Genomic DNA, 22,107 nt, shown 5'->3' on the forward strand with positions numbered 1-22,107 from the left:
CCCTGTGTTTATTATAATTTATTTATTACAAACAAACATTTGACTTGGTAGAGCAACATATGGCCTTAAAGTCTCCCTTCCAACAACCTGCTTCCCATGTATGTTAAGATTATCCGTGATTCTATTCTAAGTGCAATTATAGAGATGACCTTGTTCAATTATTCTTTAAATATTGACTTCAAATAAGGCAGAAAACTGGGTGTCATATGTTCACCAAAGGTGCCTAGAGAAGAGTAAATCCATACAAATGGTGAGGTTCTGCAGATGCCCTGTTTTATAGATGGCTTCATGCTGATCATATCAATCCCTGGAACAGAATATGACCTGTTCAATGAGATCCATGGTCCCCCAAAAGCAATTAACCTAGCAATCTACCCTAGGAAAAAAACCAAGTGAATGCAGAGTACATATTGTCCAGATTATATGCTGTTTTAAGGGTAGTTTGTTGAGTTAGACAATTGGTATGTGTGTCTTGGACAGGCATTGCAGATGGACAGTAAGGAGGAGATGGGCTACACCATCAGCTAAATTATGTAGTGTTTTCAATGATTCCAAGCTTCACCTTTTTACAACCCCCCCCTCTTTAAAAACCAATAATCTCCTGATGTACGGCCCACAACCTTGAGGAGATTGTGGTATTCCACAATCTGCAGTCACCAAGAGTCACTAAAAAATTTAAAAAAAATTGATGTTTTCTTTAAATAAGTATTTGTTTGAGGGATAAAGACAATGGAAAGATACATTACTGTCATAATTTGACTATATAATGTTAGCAATAAAGAATTATAGACCAAAATCAATATAAAGTATGTCAGGGAGATATATAACCTAAAAAGGAAGTGGGATGGTCATATAGAAGAGTGGGAAATAATAGGTAGACAGCTCATATTCTCTTTTGAGACCCCAGTAATGTCAAGAAACTGGGAGGGAAACCCACCTACCACCTAGCATGTTGAGTGGACCACACCCAGAGGATATAAAGGAGGAGGATGTGAATAAGAGTGAGGAGGCCTCTATAAGATACACCATCTGTGAGATCAAAAATGTATTGAAGTAGGCTCACCATAGTTGCCAATTAGATAATACCATAATCATAGAAGAATCAAACTATAGATGTCCTACAGGACAATGGCAAGATGCAAGATGAAGCTTCCTTTTCTTTCTGTATCAGAACTAATTGGTTTGAGGACAGGGACGGCATCTTCTTTATTTTCAGGTCTTCCCCACAATGCATTGCATGTAACAGGGTTTTTAAAATATTTGCTAAAAGGAGAAGCAAATCTCATGTCAGGGTAAGGTACAAAAGACATCCACCTCAGCAAATACTACCCTCTTTGTGAACATTTTTTCACCTTGTATCTTTTCCATTTTTAATTTCTCCATATTATGATACTGGAAATTAATTCAAATTTCTCAACTACCAGGCAAACTGACCCTGAAAACTTACCGCAGACTGTTAAAGCCTCAGGGAACCTGGTTCTAATGTTTAGCACAGTGCCTGGCACATAGTAGGCATTTCATGTATGACAGAATAATTGATTGAGGTAATGGTGATTTGGAAAGCTAGTTTTCCTTTTCACATAGGATTTGTTGGCATTTAATGTTCTTTAGGGCAAAAACTGCTATAAGATAAAGTTATATGTCATCCTAAAAGTCACCTATATTCTCACTCAGAACTTTCTTGTTTTCAGGGAAGTCTGGGTACCAGAGGCCCCCCTGGTGTCCATGGCGGAAAGGGATTTCCGGGAGATCCTGTAAGTTTCAGGGGCTAAGATGACTCTGTATTGTACAGTTGGGACTCACATTCCATTTCAATACCCAATATGGATCAATGAATATTGATAAATGAACTTTGGAAAGAGCCCAGTTAAGTCTTAGAGACGCTAATGAAAATAGTATCTTTTCTGAGATCTGCTATGGGAGGGAGATTAGCATGTCAGACATAGTTATGCTGAACACAGACCTGGAAACCCATTACATTGAAATGATACCATTGTCTGTGATAAAAAGCATCATCAGTTGTGCTATGGATACTGGGAAATCGGGATATGGCCCTTTTCCTTTCTCTATCAAAACTGGCTGGAGAATTGGCTAAAATTGGGCCTTTAGGAATTTGTTACCAGAAAGTGTTCCCTGTTTTCTTTAGTGTGTTTTCTTAGCCTGAGAGTTTAGAAGCTTATCTACTTTTCTTCCCATGTAGCTTATTACTCAATAATGACTGTTGGGTTTATTTTTAATGAGGGAAAGTATGAGTATACTTGGTCTTAAACTTCCTTTATTCAAAATTATAACTAGGAATTCTAGTACCCAGGGACATTTTAGTTTTACAGGGAGGGGGATGGTCTAAAGTATGGCCAAACCTACATTAGGTGGGGATATGATGGAGACAAAGGCCAAAGAAGCAGAGAAGGTTGAAGAACTGGAAGGCCAAGGTGTTTGAAGGGGACTGGGGTTGAGGTAGAGAAGACAGTGAGTCAGTTACTGAACTTGTCAGCAAAGAAGGAGAGGGAACTGGAGGTCCATTAATGACAGTACCAAGTATCTAAACAGGGTGGCACCATCTTTAAAGGAGCAGAAAGATGACTGAAGGTTGATGGTGTCAGAAAGTGGCCATGGCACCAACATTTTGTCTTGGTGGTATGGAAAAAGAACAACCACTCATAGAGATAGTGCCCAGAGATGTGGGGCCTTAAGAAGAAGATAGTTTTCAGGGAGCACCAGAAGTTGGAAACCATAGGAAGGGAAGACCAGAGTGAAAGGAAGTTTGTCAACAATAGAAGAGGGTTCCAGAAAGCACAATGGAGGGAAGGCAAAAGAATTATGGGGACAAGGGAGGGGTAGAGCTGAGTTTATACTCAGTATGAGAGGTGACAGCTGCCTTTGCCACCAATTACCCTGCTGATCCCAGGAAAGGGCCATATTGGTCATAGGACCCTAGGGAATGGCAAATGGAGACACTAAGGAAAGGCAGTCCAGGATCGAGGGAAGGAAATGGGCTAGTCTAGCAACTCCGTGGGGTAGAGGGAGAGGAGAGGAAGCTTGTGTTCCATGGTGACATCTGGGGCAAAGTCCTGAAGAACTCATACTATTTCTATCTCTGCTCTCATCTCTTCTTAGGGTGAACCTGGAAATGACAATTTCTCCAGAGGGCCTAAGGGAGCCAAAGGAGAGCAAGGAAGACAAGTAATATCATAGATTGTACTTTTCCCACAGTGATTCATTTGACTTGAAAATTATCACATGACTTAAACAGAAATGAATACATGTATCTGTCTTTACAGAAGCACAAAAATCATCCTGAAAAGTTGTAGGTGAAAATTTTGTTAGAAATCAAGTTAAATTTAATTGCCCCTGTGGAGCTGAGTATTTAAAGGAAATCTGTTAAGCAATATCTCTCTATCTTTTATAAATACATATTATATTGGGGCAAGCGGGTGGTATAGTGAATAGAGCACAGGTCTGAGGAGTCAGGAAGATCTGAGTTTAAAACCTGACTTGCCTGGGACAAGTCATTTCATCTCCTATTCTCAGTTTTCTCATCTATAAAATGGGAATAATAATAGCACCCAAAGTATAGCGTTTTTGTAAGGCTTGAATGAGATAATATGGTTATCCCTTCCACATCATGGGAGTTAGGTGTGCAGTGCCCCCAGGATCTGGAAAAATCCAAGTAAAATTTTTTGGCCCTCCCTTCATACCAAAGAAGAAGTCTGATTTTTTTCTTTTTCTCTTAGGGGGTGTTTATAGTACCTTCTTGTAAAATTTGGGCTGTGTTTGGTCACAGACTCTGTGTCATCTGTTGACCTTCCTACATCATCTGTAGTTTCCACAAAACTCCCCCAAAATTCTCATTTAATTTCTTATGTTGACCCACCATATATTGAAACCACGATGGGGAAAGTCATCATGTGGAAGGGACAACTGTATACATAAAGCACTTAACTGCAAAGTGCTATTTAATATAGGTAATATATTACATGTATATATGTGTATTCTTTTTACATATTTGTTTATATTTATTAATGTTTTTATTTCTCTGTATATATGTATTGTAACACTATATGTAAAGTACTTTGCAAAGCTTAAAGTGCTATTCAAATGTTAGCTATTATTATTAATGTTTCTGATTTCCTTAAATTCTGAATAGACACTTGGAGAAGAAACTGTTAAGTTTCTGTCCAGGATAGTCTATGAGAAGCCATACAGACCACGTTTTCAGGATTCCTTGGAAAGCTCTGAAATCAGAGGACCTGGGTTCAAATCCTGCTTTACTCCCTGTATGCCCTTGAAGAAATCATGTTATCTCCTTGCGCCCCAGCTTCCTTATCTCTAAAATGAGAAGGTTGGCCTAGTCAGTTTCTCAAGTTCCTTTCTTCTCTAAATCTATTATTCTATGATCTTTATGAACACTTGTTTGGTAGATGCAATATGCAGAAGAATTCTAGAATGTGGGACTTTGAAGTTGGGGGAAAGCATGATTGATTTTGAGCATCTGAGCCTGTTATTCTGAACACCCTATTTCATTTCTAGGGTCGAAGAGGGCAGAAAGGCACAGACGGCGAGCCCAACTCGAGAGGAGACATAGTAAGAGGGGCCGTGGGCACATTCTAAGCTTCTTTGTCTTGGTATAGCTGTTGTAGCTTAATCCAAAATAGAGAGTTAGGGGATCCGTGACCCAAAGCATTCTTTCTAGCATCTAGGAAAGATGTTGCTGGGTAAATCTGAAGAGATTTGGAATAAATGTAGGTTTTCTAAAAGTTCCTTCTGTGCTGGCCAGATGTACTTTGACTTTTTTAAGTTCACAAAATTCCTACAAAATGAGTAAAAGTTTCTACTCCTCTTTACTCACCCACCTCCTTCTCCACCCCCCACCTTTTGGCAGATGGAAGAAAAACAAATCAGGGGAGATTTGAAAGGATCAGAACAAGCTGGTGACAGTGATAAATAGCCCTATGTAATCCTGTTGTGCTATACTTGGTAGCAAGCCTAGCACAAGTTTGGGTTGGGGGAGGAAAATCAGGAATTTTATTTTGATTTGTTTGTTTTTTAAGAGAGAATAACAGGGTTGACAAATGACCTTATTGTTTGGTGACTATGTCCTTAGTGAAGTTAGAGCTGACCATTTAGAATAGTTGAAAGTGTTTCTAAGATCCAGAGATTGTGAAAGGAGAAAATCATGTGTTCTTCATTAGCAATGTCCAAAGGACAGGCAAAGGCTTCCATCTTTGGCTTGGCCCTTTGGTTCAACGGAGGGAATGAGGCTGCTTGGCTCGGTTATCAATGACAAATTTTGGCACCCTTTCTTAGTGACTCTGCTGGACTCCCTACTCCAGAGGGAAATGAACAGGAATAAATGGAACAGAGTTCTGGTTAAGTTCTTATCGACCATGTTTATCTTGAATCATAATTCTCAAGAGAAAAAGCATGCAATCATCTTAGTGAGGCTTCTCTGCTGCTTCTGGTGAAATATCTTTGAATCTTTGCCATGTATTGTATGGGAAGAATGTAAATCTAATGAGAGAAAACGGAAATTGTCAGGGGAGGTGGGGATGGGAGAAAATGGGAAGCAAAGAGTCCTTGTTTAATGAAGATTCCAATGCCTATGGATATTCATTGGCCTAGGAGGAGAAAATGTTTTCATTTGAACCAATTTTGAGGTTGTCAAAGTCATTAGTGGGGTCTCTTCAAGCAGAATTTTTCAGAAGCTATGACAAGGGATAGGAGTTAGTACAGCTGGATCTTTTTCTACATTCCCATGGTGCCTCTCTTGTCTCTAGCTCTGGTTATCTATGCCCTGATCACCCCATTTCATTCTAATCCCTCCTTGTTAGTCTTATATCTTTTAGCTTCTAAGAGAAAAGCTCTCTCTGTTTCCTCCTTTAGGGTGATGGTGGTATCATGGAAAGAGTTCTAGATATGCAAGCAAAGGACCTAGATTCAAATTCTGGCTCTGACATTTACTTACATGTGTGCCTTTGGGCAAGTCACTTAACGTCACTGAACCTCTGACTTTCTAGCCTTCCACCTAGAAATCTATGATGCCTTCATTTTTTTTTTTAGTAATAGAGCACCAGACTTGGAATTATAAAGACCTAAGTTCCAATCATTCCTCATGCCAGAAAGAAGTATGACTCTGGCTAAGTCACCTAAGGACCTCTGGAACTTACCATCTGCCCTATCATTGGACCCTTAAAACTTTTGGGTTTTTCCATATGACCTGAAGCTGAACTTTCTTTCATGTGTTATCTTACCCAATTAAAGTATGAGTTGTTTTTGTTTTTAAAGTAGGGACTAGCTTGCCTTTGGGGGGCAGCTAGGTGGTACAATGGATAGGGAGACCTGAGTTCAAATCCAGATTCAGATACTTTCTGGGTGTCCCTAGGCAAACCCCTTTTTGCCTCAGTTTCCTCATCTGTCAAATGGGGATAATAATAGCACCTACCTCTTAGGGTTGTTGTGAGGATCAAATGAGATATATCTATAAAGCACTTAGCAAGTGCTTGGAACTTAGTAAGTGCTATATAAATGTTAGCTTGTTATTATTATTTGCTATCACCTTCTATGTGTATCTCCAGCATGTAGCAAAGTGCTTTAGTAAATCCTTTTTTACTCATTCATTCACTTAACCTCTCAGTCTCAGGTTCTGAGTCTATGAAATGGGGATGATAATGATGCTTGTAGTACATACCACAAAGGCTTTATGTGAAGCTCCAATGAGATAATGTGTATAAAGTGTTTTTCCAACTTCAAAACACTGCATTCCATTTGTTATTATTATGATTGCTATTATTTTCCGTATTTTTGGTGTGTGAATCATGTAAGGCAGATAAATCAGGGGAGTCTTTAGGTGAGGTTAGGTTTATAACGTCACTGACACAAACCAAAACATTATTGTTGCTGTGATTACTACATTGAGTGACTGAATATCACTTTAGATGGCATTATAATTATGCCCATTTAGATAAATTAGTGGTCCCACTGGACACAGTAATGGGTACCCCAATTTCGAGAGGACCCTGGACCTTGGAGAAGCAAATCCTCCTGTTCTTGCTTTCCTCACAGATGTCCAGGGAGCATCCTGGACAGAATCATGAAGTTGTGCCTTCAGTCTCTCCTTTCTGTACCCATTCTTCCGTCCTCTTGTGCCATACTGTTTCCCCCTTGCTAATGCCTGTACTCAAGGCAGCACGAGCTAGGCTCCTTTATACTGAGGTGTAGATGACTGATAAGGCTTAAATGTTGTCTCCTTTCCCAGAGGCGCTTTGCCATAATCCTCTCCATTCCTGCAGATCCTATATCCTTCACTTATTTCTCATCCTGTTTAATTTTTCTTTAAGTCCCCTTCTGGCTCTGAAATTCAATGATTGTACTTGAAATATTTCTAGGGATAGGAGGATCTGGATTTTTTTTCCCGCAATTTGGTTATTTTATGATTGACAAGTCAAATTGGAAAAGTCAAAATGGCCACTAGAGGGCGATGCTGAACCATCATGTCTGCTTAGGCCTTCAGCTCAGCTGTCAAGTCAGAGATGTGGGAGAAACTCCCTGGAATGAAGAATTGACTGAACCTTTGCTCTCTGATGAAAATGGTGGTGGCTTTTGTGAAGAAGCATGATTTTCCATTCTCCATCAGAAATTTCCAAAGCATAGCAGCAGGCTGAGAAAAAGCCCCAGTGGCCTTGGGTCTCATGATTTATCTCTCTCTCTCTCTCTCTCTCTCTCTCTCTCTCTCTCTCTCTGTCTCTCTGTCTCTCTCTCTGTCTCTCTCTCTCTCTCTCTCTCTCTCTCTCTCTCACACACACATACACCCAGAACAGGGGATCAGGAATAGGGTAGAGCCTTGGAACCCAAGTCATTCTGAGTTACAGCTGATGCCCCTGAGGAGGCCAGTGAGCTGAGAGAGCCCTATGGGTCTCTTCTGAGACAGGAGGGGAGAACCATGGGCCCCAGGGTCATTTGTTTCCTAGAGCAGCATCCCAGATAATTGGCAGTGGCTGTTAGATGCTGTCTGGATCTGTAATGACTTTTAGATTGGTTTGCAATCAATCCCCCAAATATTAGGATGTAATTAAGTGCCTGGTGTGGAAATTCTTACAGAAAAAGCACCTCAGGGAAACATCTTTGAGGATGTGTTCGTTATGCGTGTCAATCAGGCAAGTTTTCGAGCACCAGAGAGTTCGGATTTATTTTAAAGGGATTTTTTCATTGTCTTTTCTGTTTCAGGGACCAATAGGCCGAAGAGGGACCCATGGACCAAAGGTACATGTTGTGTATCACTTCCCCTTTATTGCGCATGTGAGGAAAGAGCCTTCCAGCATGCAGATGGTGGAGGGCATGAGCTGGTCCCAATTCATGGATGAATCTTGTTGAGAGACAATGTAGTTCACTGTGTTTATAGTCAAAGGACACAGGTTCAAGTCTCAGCTCTGCCACAAATGTGACGTTAGGAAAGTCACCTCACTACTCTGGGGTTCAATTTTCTTGTCTGTAAAGTAAATAGGTTTTGACTGACATTGGGGTAGTAAAAAGTGTAATGGATCTGAGCCCCACTACTTCCTTCCTTTGTAATCTTAGATAAGCAAATTTCCCTTTCTCTGCCTCAGTTTCCTCTTCTATGAAATGAGAGAGTTGGACACTAAATCCATAAACAAGCTATATACAGGATACATTAGAAATAATCTCAGAGGGAAGGCACTATGATGAAGACAGATTTTTGCAGAAAATGGGACTTTAGCTGAGATTAGAAGAAAGTCAGCAGGCAGAGATGAGGAAAACATTCATGGTTGTGAGATTGTCTTGCATGAGGCACAGTTAGGAGGCCAGAATATCTCGAGGGGAGACCTGCACATTAGGAAGATCACTTTGACAGTTTGGTGAAGGGAGGCCTGGAATAGGAGAAAGGTGAAGCAGGGAGACCAATTGGCAGACTATAGGAATCACTTAGGGATGAGATGAGAGCTTGCACTAGAGTGGTGCCAGTGTCGGAGGAGAGAAGGGGCCTATAAGAGACGTGCTACAAAAGCAGAAACAATAGAACTTGAGAGCTGATATGAGAGATACGGGAGTGAGAGAAAAGGAGGAGTTGAGGATGACACTGAGGCTGCCAGCCTGGGTAACTGAGACAATGGTGGTGCCCTCAACAGGGATAAGCAAGTTAAGAAGAGGGGAGGGTCTGGGTCTAGGAGGAAATTTTCCAAGGGGTATGTGACACAAAAAAGGTTAAGGACTCCTGGTTTAGATGGTCCTTGAGGTCTCTTCCAACTCTACATCCATGATCCAAAAAATGATTAATCTCTAAGGTGCCTTCTTGCTCTAAAATGGATGCTTCTCTGACCCAACCACTTACCTCTTTTTACAATTCCATGCACTGGTAGCAATCTGCCAGTCTCCTTTCTGCCCAGGTGGGAGTACTTGGGCAGGGTTCATTTAGGGTGAAGTCAACTGGATTTATAGGCAGAATCTGGCTCCATGTAAATATGCTAGATTAGGATTTTTTTAATGTGTATTTTGAATGGAAAATAAGAGGGAAAAATTCATCAACAGAATTATGGGGGAGGTGAAGTCCAGGACACTGAATTTCTTGGTGCTAGAAAAGAGAAGAGGGAATTTTAGCTTCAGACCCGTGCATTGGACTAGGTCCTCAGTATCAGTTTATCAGTAATATAAACATAGCAAGCTGTGTTTGAATTGGGCAGGTCTTCTGAAACACTACTGAAAAAAGTTAAGGAGAGAGATAAGGACAGTGTGGCCCAGGAGAAGGAGCTTATGTGGTGGAGCAAATCCAAGCTCTGAAACTGTTTCGACTCTGAACAAGTCATCTGAGTCTTCCGGGCCTCAGTTTCCTCAGCTGTAAAATTGAGCCATGCTAACAACTTCACAGTGTAGTAAGGGAAATGGTTTAGAAACCACAAAGGGCTACATCAGTGTGAGTGTTTATTGTGATTAGCATCCTGCCTTGGAGAAAACCTTAATGTTGAACATTTATCCCACAGGGCCTACGTGGGAACGTTGGCCCGAAGGGCGAAGACGGACCTGAAGGATTAAGAGGAACTGAGGTACTTTGGAATGTGTTGAGTACATTCCTGAATGAAGTAATAAATGCTTATAGACTAATGGTATTTCTGCATGTGTTGAAGACAAAATGAAAAAAGTCAGTTCATTCTTCTGATGTCCCCAGAAACCTACTTCCCCTATAATGGAAAGTGTTCTAAATTCAGTCCAAATCTTGGCCTTGACACTTATTAGCTGTGTGATCCTGGATAAGTTATCCAATGTCTCTGGGCCTCAGCTTCCCTTCAGTGTAAAATGAGGGAATTGGATTAGATCCATGATCCTACTGTTGGTATATAAAATGAGGGTATAAGGAAGGGAGATGAGATTGATTTTTTCCTGGTCTACCATTGTACTTGCCTCTGTTGCATTTTAGGCTCCTTGATGAATGAATGAATGAATAAATAAATGAATGAATGAAAAAGCACTTATTCATCATCCACTGTGTGCCAGGCTCAGTGTCATGGTCTGAGGCTACAAATACAAGCATACAATACAGTCCCTGCCTTTGAGGAGCTAACATTCTAACAGAGGAAGATAGTGTATAAAGGGAAGCCAGGGCCAGGGCAGGGATGTCAAAGGGAATGGTGGTTAGAGTGATGGGAAATTCATTGACAGTTCATTTCCAGAAATGGTAGTATTGATGAGTCCACATGGAACCTTTGTGTAGAAAAGGAGGCCCAACTAGATGCTTAGTGGGTCATCAAATCTGACCAACCAGTTGGTTTCTCCTGCCCAGGGCTCCAGGCCCAGGTTTCTACAAGATAAAGGTCTCAAAATTAATTTAATTAGGAATTTAAGCATTTGGAGGTTGTTCAACCAATCTGATCCTCTCCTCCCTAGCGAATGCCAGAATGTCGTTGGAGAAAAAAGTTGATAGGGTAACATATAAGGAAACCACAGACAAAGGAGAAATGTTGCCATAATAATATAAATGCCTCTCATAATAATATAAAGTTTTCAGTCTCTCCCTATGTTTTGGTTGCTACTCTATTGCCTAGAAACATGTTTAGGTCTCCTCTATTCTCAAACACTAAACTGATAGAAAAAGACTTGGACACTTACCCTCACCTCTTCCTCGTTACTCATTCCTCGTGTCCTTTTATTCTGACTTCTGACCCCATCATTCTCTTAAATCTGCTCTCAAAGATCAGTTGCCAGATCTACTGTCCCTTTCCCAAGTACCATCTTCCTCGGCCTCTCTGTAGCATTTGACATTGCTGACCACCCTCCCTTCCTCTATTCTCTCTCTTTCATTGACAAAATCTTCCTAACAATTAGAACTGTAGAAAAAATAGAATGAGCTGCTTTGGAAGATATTGGGTTTCCCCTCACTGGTGGTCTTTGGAGCAGAGCTTAGATGACAACTCATATGCCGTAGAGGTGATTTTTGTTCATGCATGGGTTGGGTTCATGCATGGCCTTTGAGACTCTGTGATTCTGTAACTCCATAATACCACTCTCTCCTTATTCCCCAAACTGAGTTGTTTCTCAGCATCCTTCACTGATTCCTCATCTTCCTCTTATCTCTTCAGTGTGGATATCTCCCCCATCCTCTATCTTTCTTTTCTCCCTCTAAATTTTATTCCTGGATAGTCTCACCTCCTTTCTTGGGTTTAATTATCACCAATATTTAAGTGACTCCTAAATCTGATTATCTAACCCTAAACTCCTCCCCAAGTTTTAGTCTTGCATTTCTGATTGCCTGATGGGCATCTCCATTTGGAGATGTTTCACCAGGGCCTCAAACCACACATGTCCAAAACTGGACCAATTATCTTCTTGCATAAACCTAACCTTCTTCCAGCTTCCTTATTTCTGTAAATGGGGCCCCCATCCTCTAAGTCAGCCAGATGAGAAACCTGGAGGTCATATTTGACCACCTTCTTCATCCTCTAAATTTCTTATGTTGCCAGCCCCTATTGACTCCACCTCACAGCAGAATTATGCATCGCAGTATTTGAGAGGTGGAAGGGAGCTCAGTTATCTATTCCACCCCACCACCAGAGGAATCTCCACTATATCATACTGGACACATGGTCACTCACCCTCTACATGAAGACTTCCAAAGAGGAAAGACCTACCATCTCTCTTAAGGGAAGCCATTCCACTTTTGAACAGTTCTAATTCATTCTTATGAAGTTTTTCCTGACATCAAGCCTAAACTGGCATTTTTGCCACTTCTGCCCATTGTACAGGTCCAGAACTTAGCACAATGCCTGGCACATAGTAGATAGTTACCAGATACTTATTGACTGGCTGGCTGTTTTCTCTGGCCAGACTGGATGAGTCTAATTCTTTTGCATGACAGTCCTTCAAATACTGGAACATAGCCTTCTCTTATCCAGCCTAAACATAATCTACTCCTTTAAATCATGCTCATATGTCATGGACCTGAGGCCTTTCACCATCCTCTGGATTTCCTCTGACTTTAATCAATGTCCTTCTTAAACTGTGGCTCCCACAAGTGAAGAGACCACTCCAGATGTTGTCTGGTGAGGCCAGAGAAAAGTAGAGAGCCATCACCTCCTTGTTCCTGGAAGTTATGGACCACCCTTCGTGCCATCCCAAGGGATTAGGTCATCATCACCTCACACATATGCTATGATACAGCCTCATAACTGGCTCTCTCAAGCCCAAGATCTCTCTTACTCATCTCACTTTCTACACAGCTCAAACTAATCTCCATGGGGTATGGGTCTGCTGAAACTACATTCCCAATCACATACCTTCAGTGGATCTCTGATTTCTTTTAAGATCTAATATAAACCACTTACCCTTCTATTTAAAGCCCTTCAAAGCCTAGCATCAACCTACCATTACCATTTCACACTCCTCCCCTTCACATCCTCTAGGTTCCTAGGTTGACTTAGTCCATCTTCTGTCTCTGTGCATTAGAACTAAGATGTAGTTGACACCAACTTTGCCCAATAAACCTTCCCACCCTGATCGTGGTCTTCACTTGGATTTATTGAACTGTACTTTTTCAATTCAGTTTTTAAAAAAAAATTATTACATGCTGACTTATGCCAAGTTCTCATGATAAAAAAAGGTAGTCTTTGTCCTGAGGGAACTCACACATGCAACCAGGAGACACCTATGCGGACAAATTGATTAAAGGTTATCTGGAGAGGGGGAGAACACAGGGAATGCTTCATAGAAGAGATACTTTACCTTTGGGGATGCCACCCAATGTTCAAGCTTTAGGGCTGTTTTTACCTTTGGAATATCAAGATGCCCTAGAAAGGCAGCAATGATACAAATGCCCAAATGGGATACCATCATTGGCTTGAGGTTTATATGCTGGCTCCTTTCTTTGAATTTCCCTGCACAGGTGTTTGTCAAATGAGTGGATGAGATGCTTCATTGGATACTCCAGACCATTGCTTTTCAATGTCAGGACAATTTTTTTAAAAAGGGTTTCTGGATGGAGTTTTGTGGTGGGGTTGGGGTATGCTTTTTGAAGAATCAAGCAAGAAAATACGCTTTTCACTTCTGCCTGTCATACTTCACTTGCTAAGAAGAAATACTTGCTGTGTTTTTTTGTGTCAAATGTCATAACCAGGGACAAATTGGAAATACTGGACAGAAGGGAGAAAAAGGAAGTCCTGGAAACAAAGGGCCTCAGGTAGGCAAGATGGCCTCACCTCATGTTGATGATATGCCAAGAATTGATTTTCTTCTTATTTAACATGTCATCAATTTTTGTGTAGTAAGGGCTTTAGCCTTACTCTCCAAGAGCCAGGGGGGCTACATCTGCCCCTAGGTTACCAGGGGTATCACTGGGGGGTTAGAGTGCATTTCCATAAGGCCATCAGCATTCAGGTATATCCCCCCCAATGCACTCCTATGGTTAGCCACCAATGATTAACACTCTAGTTCTGTTAAACCAATTCCAATGGTTAGCTTTGACAAAGGGATATTTACTTCACAGATATAACAACAGAAATACAGACACATCCCCATCATACCTCAGGGCCATATTCTCCTCTACATCAGTCTGTCTCTGGGGAAAGTAGGCTCAGACTGAGGACAGCTTTGGTCCCACCGAGTTTGTGCCCAATTGCAGCATTGCTGCTGGGATGAGTCTGGGTCTCAGCTCCCAGCTCTCACTGGCCTGGGTCCTAAAGGTCATTCTTCTCCTTGGAGACTTGATGTCAACCTGGTTGATGAGCCAGCCAAACCTAACAGAGATTCCCTTCTCAGACTTCTTGGTGACTCACTCTCCTGACCTTTCAAAGTTGACTGGACTATAGCCAAATCTCCTTTATCTACCAGCAGAACAGAGTGAGAAGCAAGAGCAGGGCCATGGACTATTGGTTTCATGCCTGCTGTAGGTGAGAGGGCACCTGGGGCATTGCCCCTACCCAGAGACCCTCAGCAGTTCATCTTCCTTCTCCAATGCTAGCAGGTCTGGAAAAGAGCCCACACCAAGAGATTGACCATAGGTAGCTCTTTGAAAGCCCCCTGATCCTAAACTACACAGGTAATCAATAAACCTTCTCTTCATACAGAGTGGACTGGACCCAGGTACAGAATGTCTATACATGCTCTAAGGCACTTCCATTACATATCATCATGCCTTCCTGGAAGCAGACCCTTGGCTTCTTTCACAGGAGAATTAGATCACATCTACCCTGCCCCTAAACACCTGGGCTACAGGTGTTCTGAGATACATTTAGCATGCCTTCAGAGAACACAAACCCAGTTTAACCTTAGCATAACTTTTGTAGAAATCCTACCACTTAATGTCAGTCATTCCAAAGTTGCATAGAAGAGGAGGCTTTAAAAAATTATATGTATATGTATATTATAATTATATATTTTATGCTATAATTAATTTATTATATTTATATGATGTATATATAAACATATCTATATATACACATGCATATATACATACGCACATGTAGATATACGTATACGTGTGTATATATATAAATAAACAGAGACAAAGAGAGACAGAGACACAGAGATGGAGGCAGAGAGAGTCTATATGGTATTTTCTTTTATCCACACCATTGCTATTTACCCTGGAATTGGTTGGTTGAAAGTTAGTTGTCTGTATGCAGGTTTATCTTGCTATGATCCTCTTGAGATGGGTTAGAAATGGGTGAGAATTAATCCCCCTTTACAGAGGGGTAAAAAGAGAAACAGGCCGTGTGTTGATTAACCAACAGGCAGGATTGGAACACAGGCCTTCTTTCTCATTAATGGCAAGGCCACCTTCTTCCCAGGTTCCTGATACCATCAGCCTCCTTCTAGTTCTTCCTTTGGGTCAAATGTCCCTCCACGGTAGCAATTTTCCCTCATTGGGTCTTTTCATTAGGTGGAACTAGTTCTTTTTGAAGGAGGCTTGTAAGTACTGTCTTAGTGCACAAACATAATGAAGGGAACAATTTCTAGTGGGGTTTCTAAAGCTTTCTTTTTCACAAATTTCTGTATCTCACCTGTCACTTCAGGGGTCTTCTGGATCAGCAGGGACTAAAGGGAGTCCTGGAAAACCTGGAACATTAGGAAGGAAGGTAGGTCTTATTTCTTTTATATTTGGAAGATGGTGTGGTGGCACACTGAGCTTGGGAAGACCTGGGTTTGAATCCTGGTGCTGATCTTTACTAGCTGTGTGACCCTGGGCAAGTCACCTTCTCAGCCTCAGTTTCATCATCTCATAGAATTATTATAAGAATTAATTTATAGATGAGGAAATTCAAGTTTGGAGAGTGACTCCCTTGGATGGCCAGACTGGTTAGGGCTAGAGTTGGAACAAGATGCCCAGGTCTCCTCTTTCCATGCCTCTTCTGAAGTAATGGTGTGAGTTCCAAGAAGCTTCTCCTGGGGTTGCCAAATTCTCTTTTTCCTCCTATTTTTTAATACTCAGAACAGCAATATTTATGTGTTATAAGAGACCAGTACACATGCCCTGTAGGTGTTAGAGAGAAACCTTCTGCACCATCTATGACGATCCTTTTGTCAAGACCTCCCAATGCTAGCTAGTGAGCCCTTTGCCCTGCACTGAGAGAGCCCGTGGGCACTTGTCCATGGGGCCTCTGGTGAACCCTCTTCTGAAAGCTGGGTCACTTTTTATCAGGCATTCACTGTTCTCAATTGATGCCCTAGGGAGAACCGGGAGTTCCAGGTGATAAAGGAACCATGGGGCCAACCGGATCACGTGGAATGCAGGTTTGAGTCTGGGGGTTACTTTCTTGTCAACAATCCTCTACTCTGAGAGGGGAAGAAGGGACCTAACTGAGAGAGTCTGTGTTTCTTGGGGACCCAAGTTCTCTGAGGATCAGATGGATTTGGACAGTGGTTGTCAAAATATTCTCTTAGGGAATGGAATCTTAACCTGGGGTCTATGAACTTATTTTTGAAAATTATATTTAACCTCATTGGTTTCCTCTGTGATTTTATATATTTTGCTTGATATATTTACTCACACTTTTCTGAGATGGGTTCCGTGGTCTTGACTGGACTGCCAGAGGGGTCTACGACACACAAAAGGTTCAGAACCCTTACTTAGAGCCTCTACAAGTCATACCACTTACTCTCCTAACTAGACCTGCTTTTCAGAGGAAAATAAAAGATTGCTTTTTTCTTCCCACATCCAACCAGAGATGAACAGGATGGTAGAAAGGAGATGGACAGGCCTGGGGAAGGGAAGATGAGTCTTTACTTAGGCCTGGTGCTCTAACAGTTAGCTGTCCCATTGGGGGATGGGCTGCCTGGAGGAGTGGTGAGTTCCCCTCCTGGGAGGTATTCAAGCAAAGGCTGGATGGCTCTTGTTCGTTAGGTTCTAGTGGTGATTTCTTTTCACGTATGACTTGGACTCCATGGTCGCTGAGGTCTTTTCCAATTCTCTAAATCCGTAATCAGGGTTGGCTTATAGGACAAAGTTATAGGGAGAGATGCTGAGTTAGTTTTTAGGATAAAATGTTGGAAATACACTGGAACTCTGAATGCTTGCCAGGAAGTCTTAATCTCCTCTGCTCCTCTTCACTTGGAGCAACTTTTGCTATGGCAAAAAACCACGAGGTCAGAATAGAGGTTGAGAAATTTCCCTGGATGCATCCTTTCCTTTGGTGTCTCTGGGTCATGGCTTCCTGGAGCAGATCTGTAATCTCCAGGGAGGCAGCTCTGCCATCTAGCTATCCTGGATGACCCTCATCACTTCCTCCAACCCTTTCACCTTGGGAGTGGACCTGAGTTGACTAAGCAGGTTCTTGGATGACTATTCCAAAGACACTTTTCTGATACCATGTTAACTTGGCTAGTGACCAGTCCTACCAGGGTCTCCTTCTCCTGGACAGGTGTATCTGCACATGAGACGTAAGAAACAGTGAATGCAGTAAATTTGAAATTCATTCCTATGTTCACAGGGAGACTTGGGCATTGCAGGCTATGGCCGCCAGGGAAGGAAAGGAGCAAAGGTAATTACTAAAAGATTGACAGCTTTTCTCACTTGGTGAATCAAAAAAAACCTGTGTACAAATGCACTGAGTAATGATCTGCCTACACTTGTTTATTCTTTTTCTATCTTGCAAATTACAGGGCCCAAGAGGACAACCGGGAGACAGTGGGAACCAGGTACCTGAAGCTTCACTTAAATTGCAGTTACTGTAATAGGAAACATCTATTTATCTGTTTGAGGGCAGAGGGGGAGACAAATAGCCAGAGGTACTTCCTCTTGGGTGCATAGTGAAATATAGTAGAAGACAACCCTGGGTAAGCATTGTTTTCTAGATAGGAAAGGGTTTTCTTAAATTTACATTTTGTCATCCACCTTTCCAGCATTATTTCATATTACTATCCTTTATACACTCTTTTTTTTTGGCTAGGCAGGGGTTAAGTGACTTGCCCAGGGTCACACAGCTAGTAAGTGTTATGTGTCTGAGGCTGGATTTGAACTCAGGTCCTCCTGAATCCAGGGCCAGCGCTCTATTATCCACTGTACCACCTAGCTGCCCCCATACACTCTTTATTCTGATAAAAATTGGCCTGCTAGCTATTCCCCCGAGGTACAATTCCTTCTCTTCTACTTCTCCCAGAAAAGATGTTGGCTTAAAAAGGCCTCCCACTGCATCTGGGTCCATCTCCAGTTATCCTGGTTTATGTCTTGCCACTGGCCCCTGATGGCTCTGGAGGACAGAGTGAGGCTGGTGACTTTGCACAGCCCTGCCTCACTTAAATCCAATTCACTTGCAAGTCAAGACATCACCCTCCTGATGTCATTGGTCCTCTTTAAGAACAAAGGATGAACAACAACATTTCCCAGAATCCCCAGTCCTCCTTCAGAGGACGACCCAACTGGCTTCTTCTCCACAAGCCCTATCTTGATTGTCCCCTAGTTGTGAATACTCTCGCCATCTTGAAATGATGATCTATTACATTGTACTACATATTGTGGTGCAGTGAATAGAGCAGTGGGAAGACCCATCTTCCATGAGTTCAAATCTGACCCCAGACGTTTATTAGCTGTGTGACCCTGGGCAAGTCACTTCACCCTGTTTGCCTCAGTTTCCTCATTTGTAAAATGAGCTAAAGTGGTAAATCACTCTAGTATCTTTGCCAAGAAAACCCCTAATGGGGTCAGGCTTTGCAAAGCACTTTACATAAGTTATCTCATTTGAGCCTAGCAACAACTCTTTAATAAAGTATCTGCTTTATTTTATGGATAAGGAAACTGAAGCAGAAAGAGTGACTTGCTTTGGCTTACTCAGGATCTGAATTCAGGTCTTCCTAAGTCTACTTGCAGTGGACTCTATCAACAATGACATCTAGTTGAAATTATTAATTAGGTCAGATGCATAAACATACCTACAGGCCTTGTTCATAGGTTATTTGGACAGAAATTGTAGTCTACAGCTATTAAAACAGGTATGTGACTACTGGTGAGCATTTGGACCCTTGTATTAACCAGTAAGAGAAAAAAATACCTTGCGCATAGGTAACACCTCTCCACTTCTTCCCCACCCCCCATCTCCACAAACATAAGACATGTTTCCCTGCTCTCAGTAGTATCTATGTGACTGGGAAAATGCTTCAGAGCTTCAAGTATCCCATTACTGGACTCCCTTTATTAACACAGACTTTATAGACCATTGTCATGAGTTACTTTGCCTGGACAAGCATGTATTAAGGGGATACTGGGGATACAAAAGGAAGGACAAAGCAGCCCTCCCCTTAAGGTCCTTATGTTCTATTGAGGGGCAAATGTGTATAAAAATGAAATACAAAATATGTACAAAGTACTTTTGGGGGAAGGGGAAGACACTAGCAACTGGGGAGAGGATCAGGATGGGCTTCAGCACTAGAGCTAAGCTTTGAGGAAGCTGTCTTGGCGCCATTACAATAATTAGCTCATTTGGAGCCTGGGGTGATGCAGTAGACCTCTCAGGTCCACCTGATTCCCTGCTCTGCTACTTTAGGGAATTTATATTAAATGAAAAGTTAGGAATATCATGACATTCACTTCAAGTCCCCAGTTAGGAAGATTCCTAATAGTTAGGCAGAGGTTTGATTCTCTTTCTCAATTAAAATTTATCTTTGTCTCTTGCTAACTCCACGGGACTCTTTGTGGTTGAGGCAAAATTTAGGACAATAGAAATGTTTGGGTAGAGGACAAGCAGAGCATATTGCAATGACTGGTAAGAGAGAGGCCCTGAAAGAGGAAGCTGGAAAAAAGGAGACCTTTCTTGGAAGTTCCTTCAGTCTTTGAGGGTTTGGGTATGAGTGGTGGTATCAGCCTTGTCTTCTGCTCTAAAGGGCCCCTTGGGCCAAAGGCCTTCCTCACTCTCCCTCCTCTGTTGCATCTCAGGTCTGCTGTACTTTCCTCCTTTTGCCAATTGTTCCTGAGCTGCTGATTCTTTCCCGCTCATCCTCCTCTCTGTGGCTATACCCTTGACATCTCTCCTCTGCTCTGGACCAGCCTCTCCTTTTAAATATGCTTCTCTGGGTGGGATCAAGTCCCTCACCCAACTGGAACTGGCTTCCTGTTGCATCTAACTGAAATATCTTTGATTCAAGAAGTCTCCAAGCCTCATTCACATCGAGTGAACAAGACATATCCTCACCTGATAAATGATTTAAGACTAGTCTTTTTGACATTAAATTTTAGGGTGATATCAACTTACTCAGCTGAACCTTACCCGTATACTAGGAATTCTGTGAGGTGGTGGTGAAGAGAGAGAGTGCATTCCAGACACAGATGGGGGGAAAGGGGAAGAACAGCCCATGCAAATTCTCAAAGTCAGAAGATAGAGTATGTTGTATGGAGAAATGCAAGTAAGCCAGTTTGCTGAAGGAGAGTAGTGGCAACAGACATTTCACAGGTGAACACACACAATCTATGGCCATGCTACCACCATAATCCTTCGAACCCAGAGCCACTTCTGTGCCACAGTGAGGTATCAGAGGAGATCTTTAGTGGAAGATTTAGAAAATAATTGTTCCTTCAATAAATTCTCAATGGAATTTCTTTCATCTTCAGTAATCTATCCTTGGGCAGCTAGGTGGCGCAGTGGATAGAGTACTGGGTCTAGTCATGAAGATTCATCCTCCTGAGTGCAAATCACAGTTACTAACTATGTGAACCTGGGAAAGTTATTTAACCCTATTTGCCCCAGCTCCTCATCTTTAAATGAGCTGGAGAAGGAAATGGCAAACCACTCCAGTATCTCTGCCAAGAAAACCCCAAAAAAGGATCATGAAGAGTTGGATAGGACTCATTGGAAAAGACCTTGATGTTGGAAAAGATTGAAGGCAAAAGGAAAGGGGGGGGATGGCAGAGGATGAGATGGTATCATGATCGATATCAGAGATAGATGGTGTCATGGAACAACAAACATGAACTTGGACAGACTTCGAGAGATAGTGGAGGATGGAAGGGCCTGACATAATATGGTCCATGGGGTCACAAAGAGTTGGACTTGACTGAACAACAAAAATCAGTGGGGTGGAATGTTAATGTCAATAGGCAAAAATACCAACATTTAAGGATAAATAGAATTATAATAATAGCTAGCAGTTATATAATGCCTTAAGGTTTACAAAGTGCTTTGTAAATATTATCTCATTTTATCCTCACATCCAGTCTGGGAAGTAAGAGCTATTATTATCCTCATTTTACAGATGACAAAACTGAGGTCAAGAGGGGTTAAGTGATTTGCACAGGGTAACACAATCAGTAAATGTCAGAAGCTTTCCAAATGCCATATAGCAAGTGTTTTCAGCCTCAAAAGAATCAAATGCTGAAAAGTCACATTGAGGAGGTTATTAATTACCCAAAGTTGAACACTGAAAGAAGGCCAGGTGATAAGGACAGCAACTGGCCATCTGGGGAACCTTGAGGACTATCACCTCCAATGAACCACATATCAGAAAGAGAACTTTAACCAACTAGAAAAGTTACACCCACACCAATGAAGGAAGTACTTAGCTTTAATCACAGTATTTACACTCTGGTCAACTCATTTGATTATTGAATTATTGTATTATCGTAAAGCTTAAAAAACAAGAATTTGAGTAATGATTATCTCCTTCAATCATTCAACCAACCGGGATTTATTAAATGCCTACTACGTGCTGAGCACTTTGCAAACCTTCAAGCATTATATAAATATCAATTATTATTAAAGATACTGTCTATTTTCCTCTTTTCAATTTTACTCTTATCTGATTCACTAGGGTGATGTTGGTGACCCAGGAATTCAAGGGGAAGCTGGACCTAAAGGATTCAGAGGACTCGCAGTAAGTAGGCTAACTTCCCTGGGATATTAGGTTCTTGTTTATTTTTTAATAAATTAATCTGGCTGTTACATTTAAAAAATAGTTTAGATTGTTTGTGATTCCTTAGGGCATCTAATCTGCCAGTAGATAGCTATGTAACCTTGGACAAATCATTTAATTTCCCTGGGTCTTAGTTCATCCATTCCTACAGATTTGGTTTGGACTAAATGATCTCCAAGGACTTTTCTAGCTCCAAAATTCCATGAATTTATGCAGTGTTGAAGTGGTGAATCTTTGGGGCTTGTTTGTATTAATGCTAATTTCCTCAACTAT

At 41.6% G+C, this 22,107-nt stretch overlaps 1 protein-coding gene across 1 annotated transcript in view; it reads left to right on the forward strand.

Annotated features, from left to right (window-relative positions):
• Nucleotides 1-22,107, forward strand: part of COL6A5 (collagen type VI alpha 5 chain) — a 115,009-nt gene that overhangs the window by 53,600 nt on the left and 39,302 nt on the right. The window contains 11 exon segments of the mRNA XM_020987253.2: nt 1,692-1,754; nt 3,118-3,183; nt 4,531-4,584; nt 8,224-8,259; nt 9,993-10,055; nt 13,616-13,678; nt 15,513-15,575; nt 16,168-16,230; nt 17,427-17,477; nt 17,599-17,634; nt 21,733-21,795. Of these exon segments, the coding sequence (XP_020842912.1) occupies nt 1,692-1,754; nt 3,118-3,183; nt 4,531-4,584; nt 8,224-8,259; nt 9,993-10,055; nt 13,616-13,678; nt 15,513-15,575; nt 16,168-16,230; nt 17,427-17,477; nt 17,599-17,634; nt 21,733-21,795 (621 nt within the window).

This window comes from Phascolarctos cinereus, unplaced genomic scaffold (genome assembly GCF_003287225.1).
Source record: "Phascolarctos cinereus isolate Bilbo 61053 unplaced genomic scaffold, phaCin_HiC Scaffold_1;HRSCAF=81, whole genome shotgun sequence".
In the NCBI taxonomy this organism is placed as follows: Eukaryota; Metazoa; Chordata; class Mammalia; order Diprotodontia; family Phascolarctidae; genus Phascolarctos; species Phascolarctos cinereus.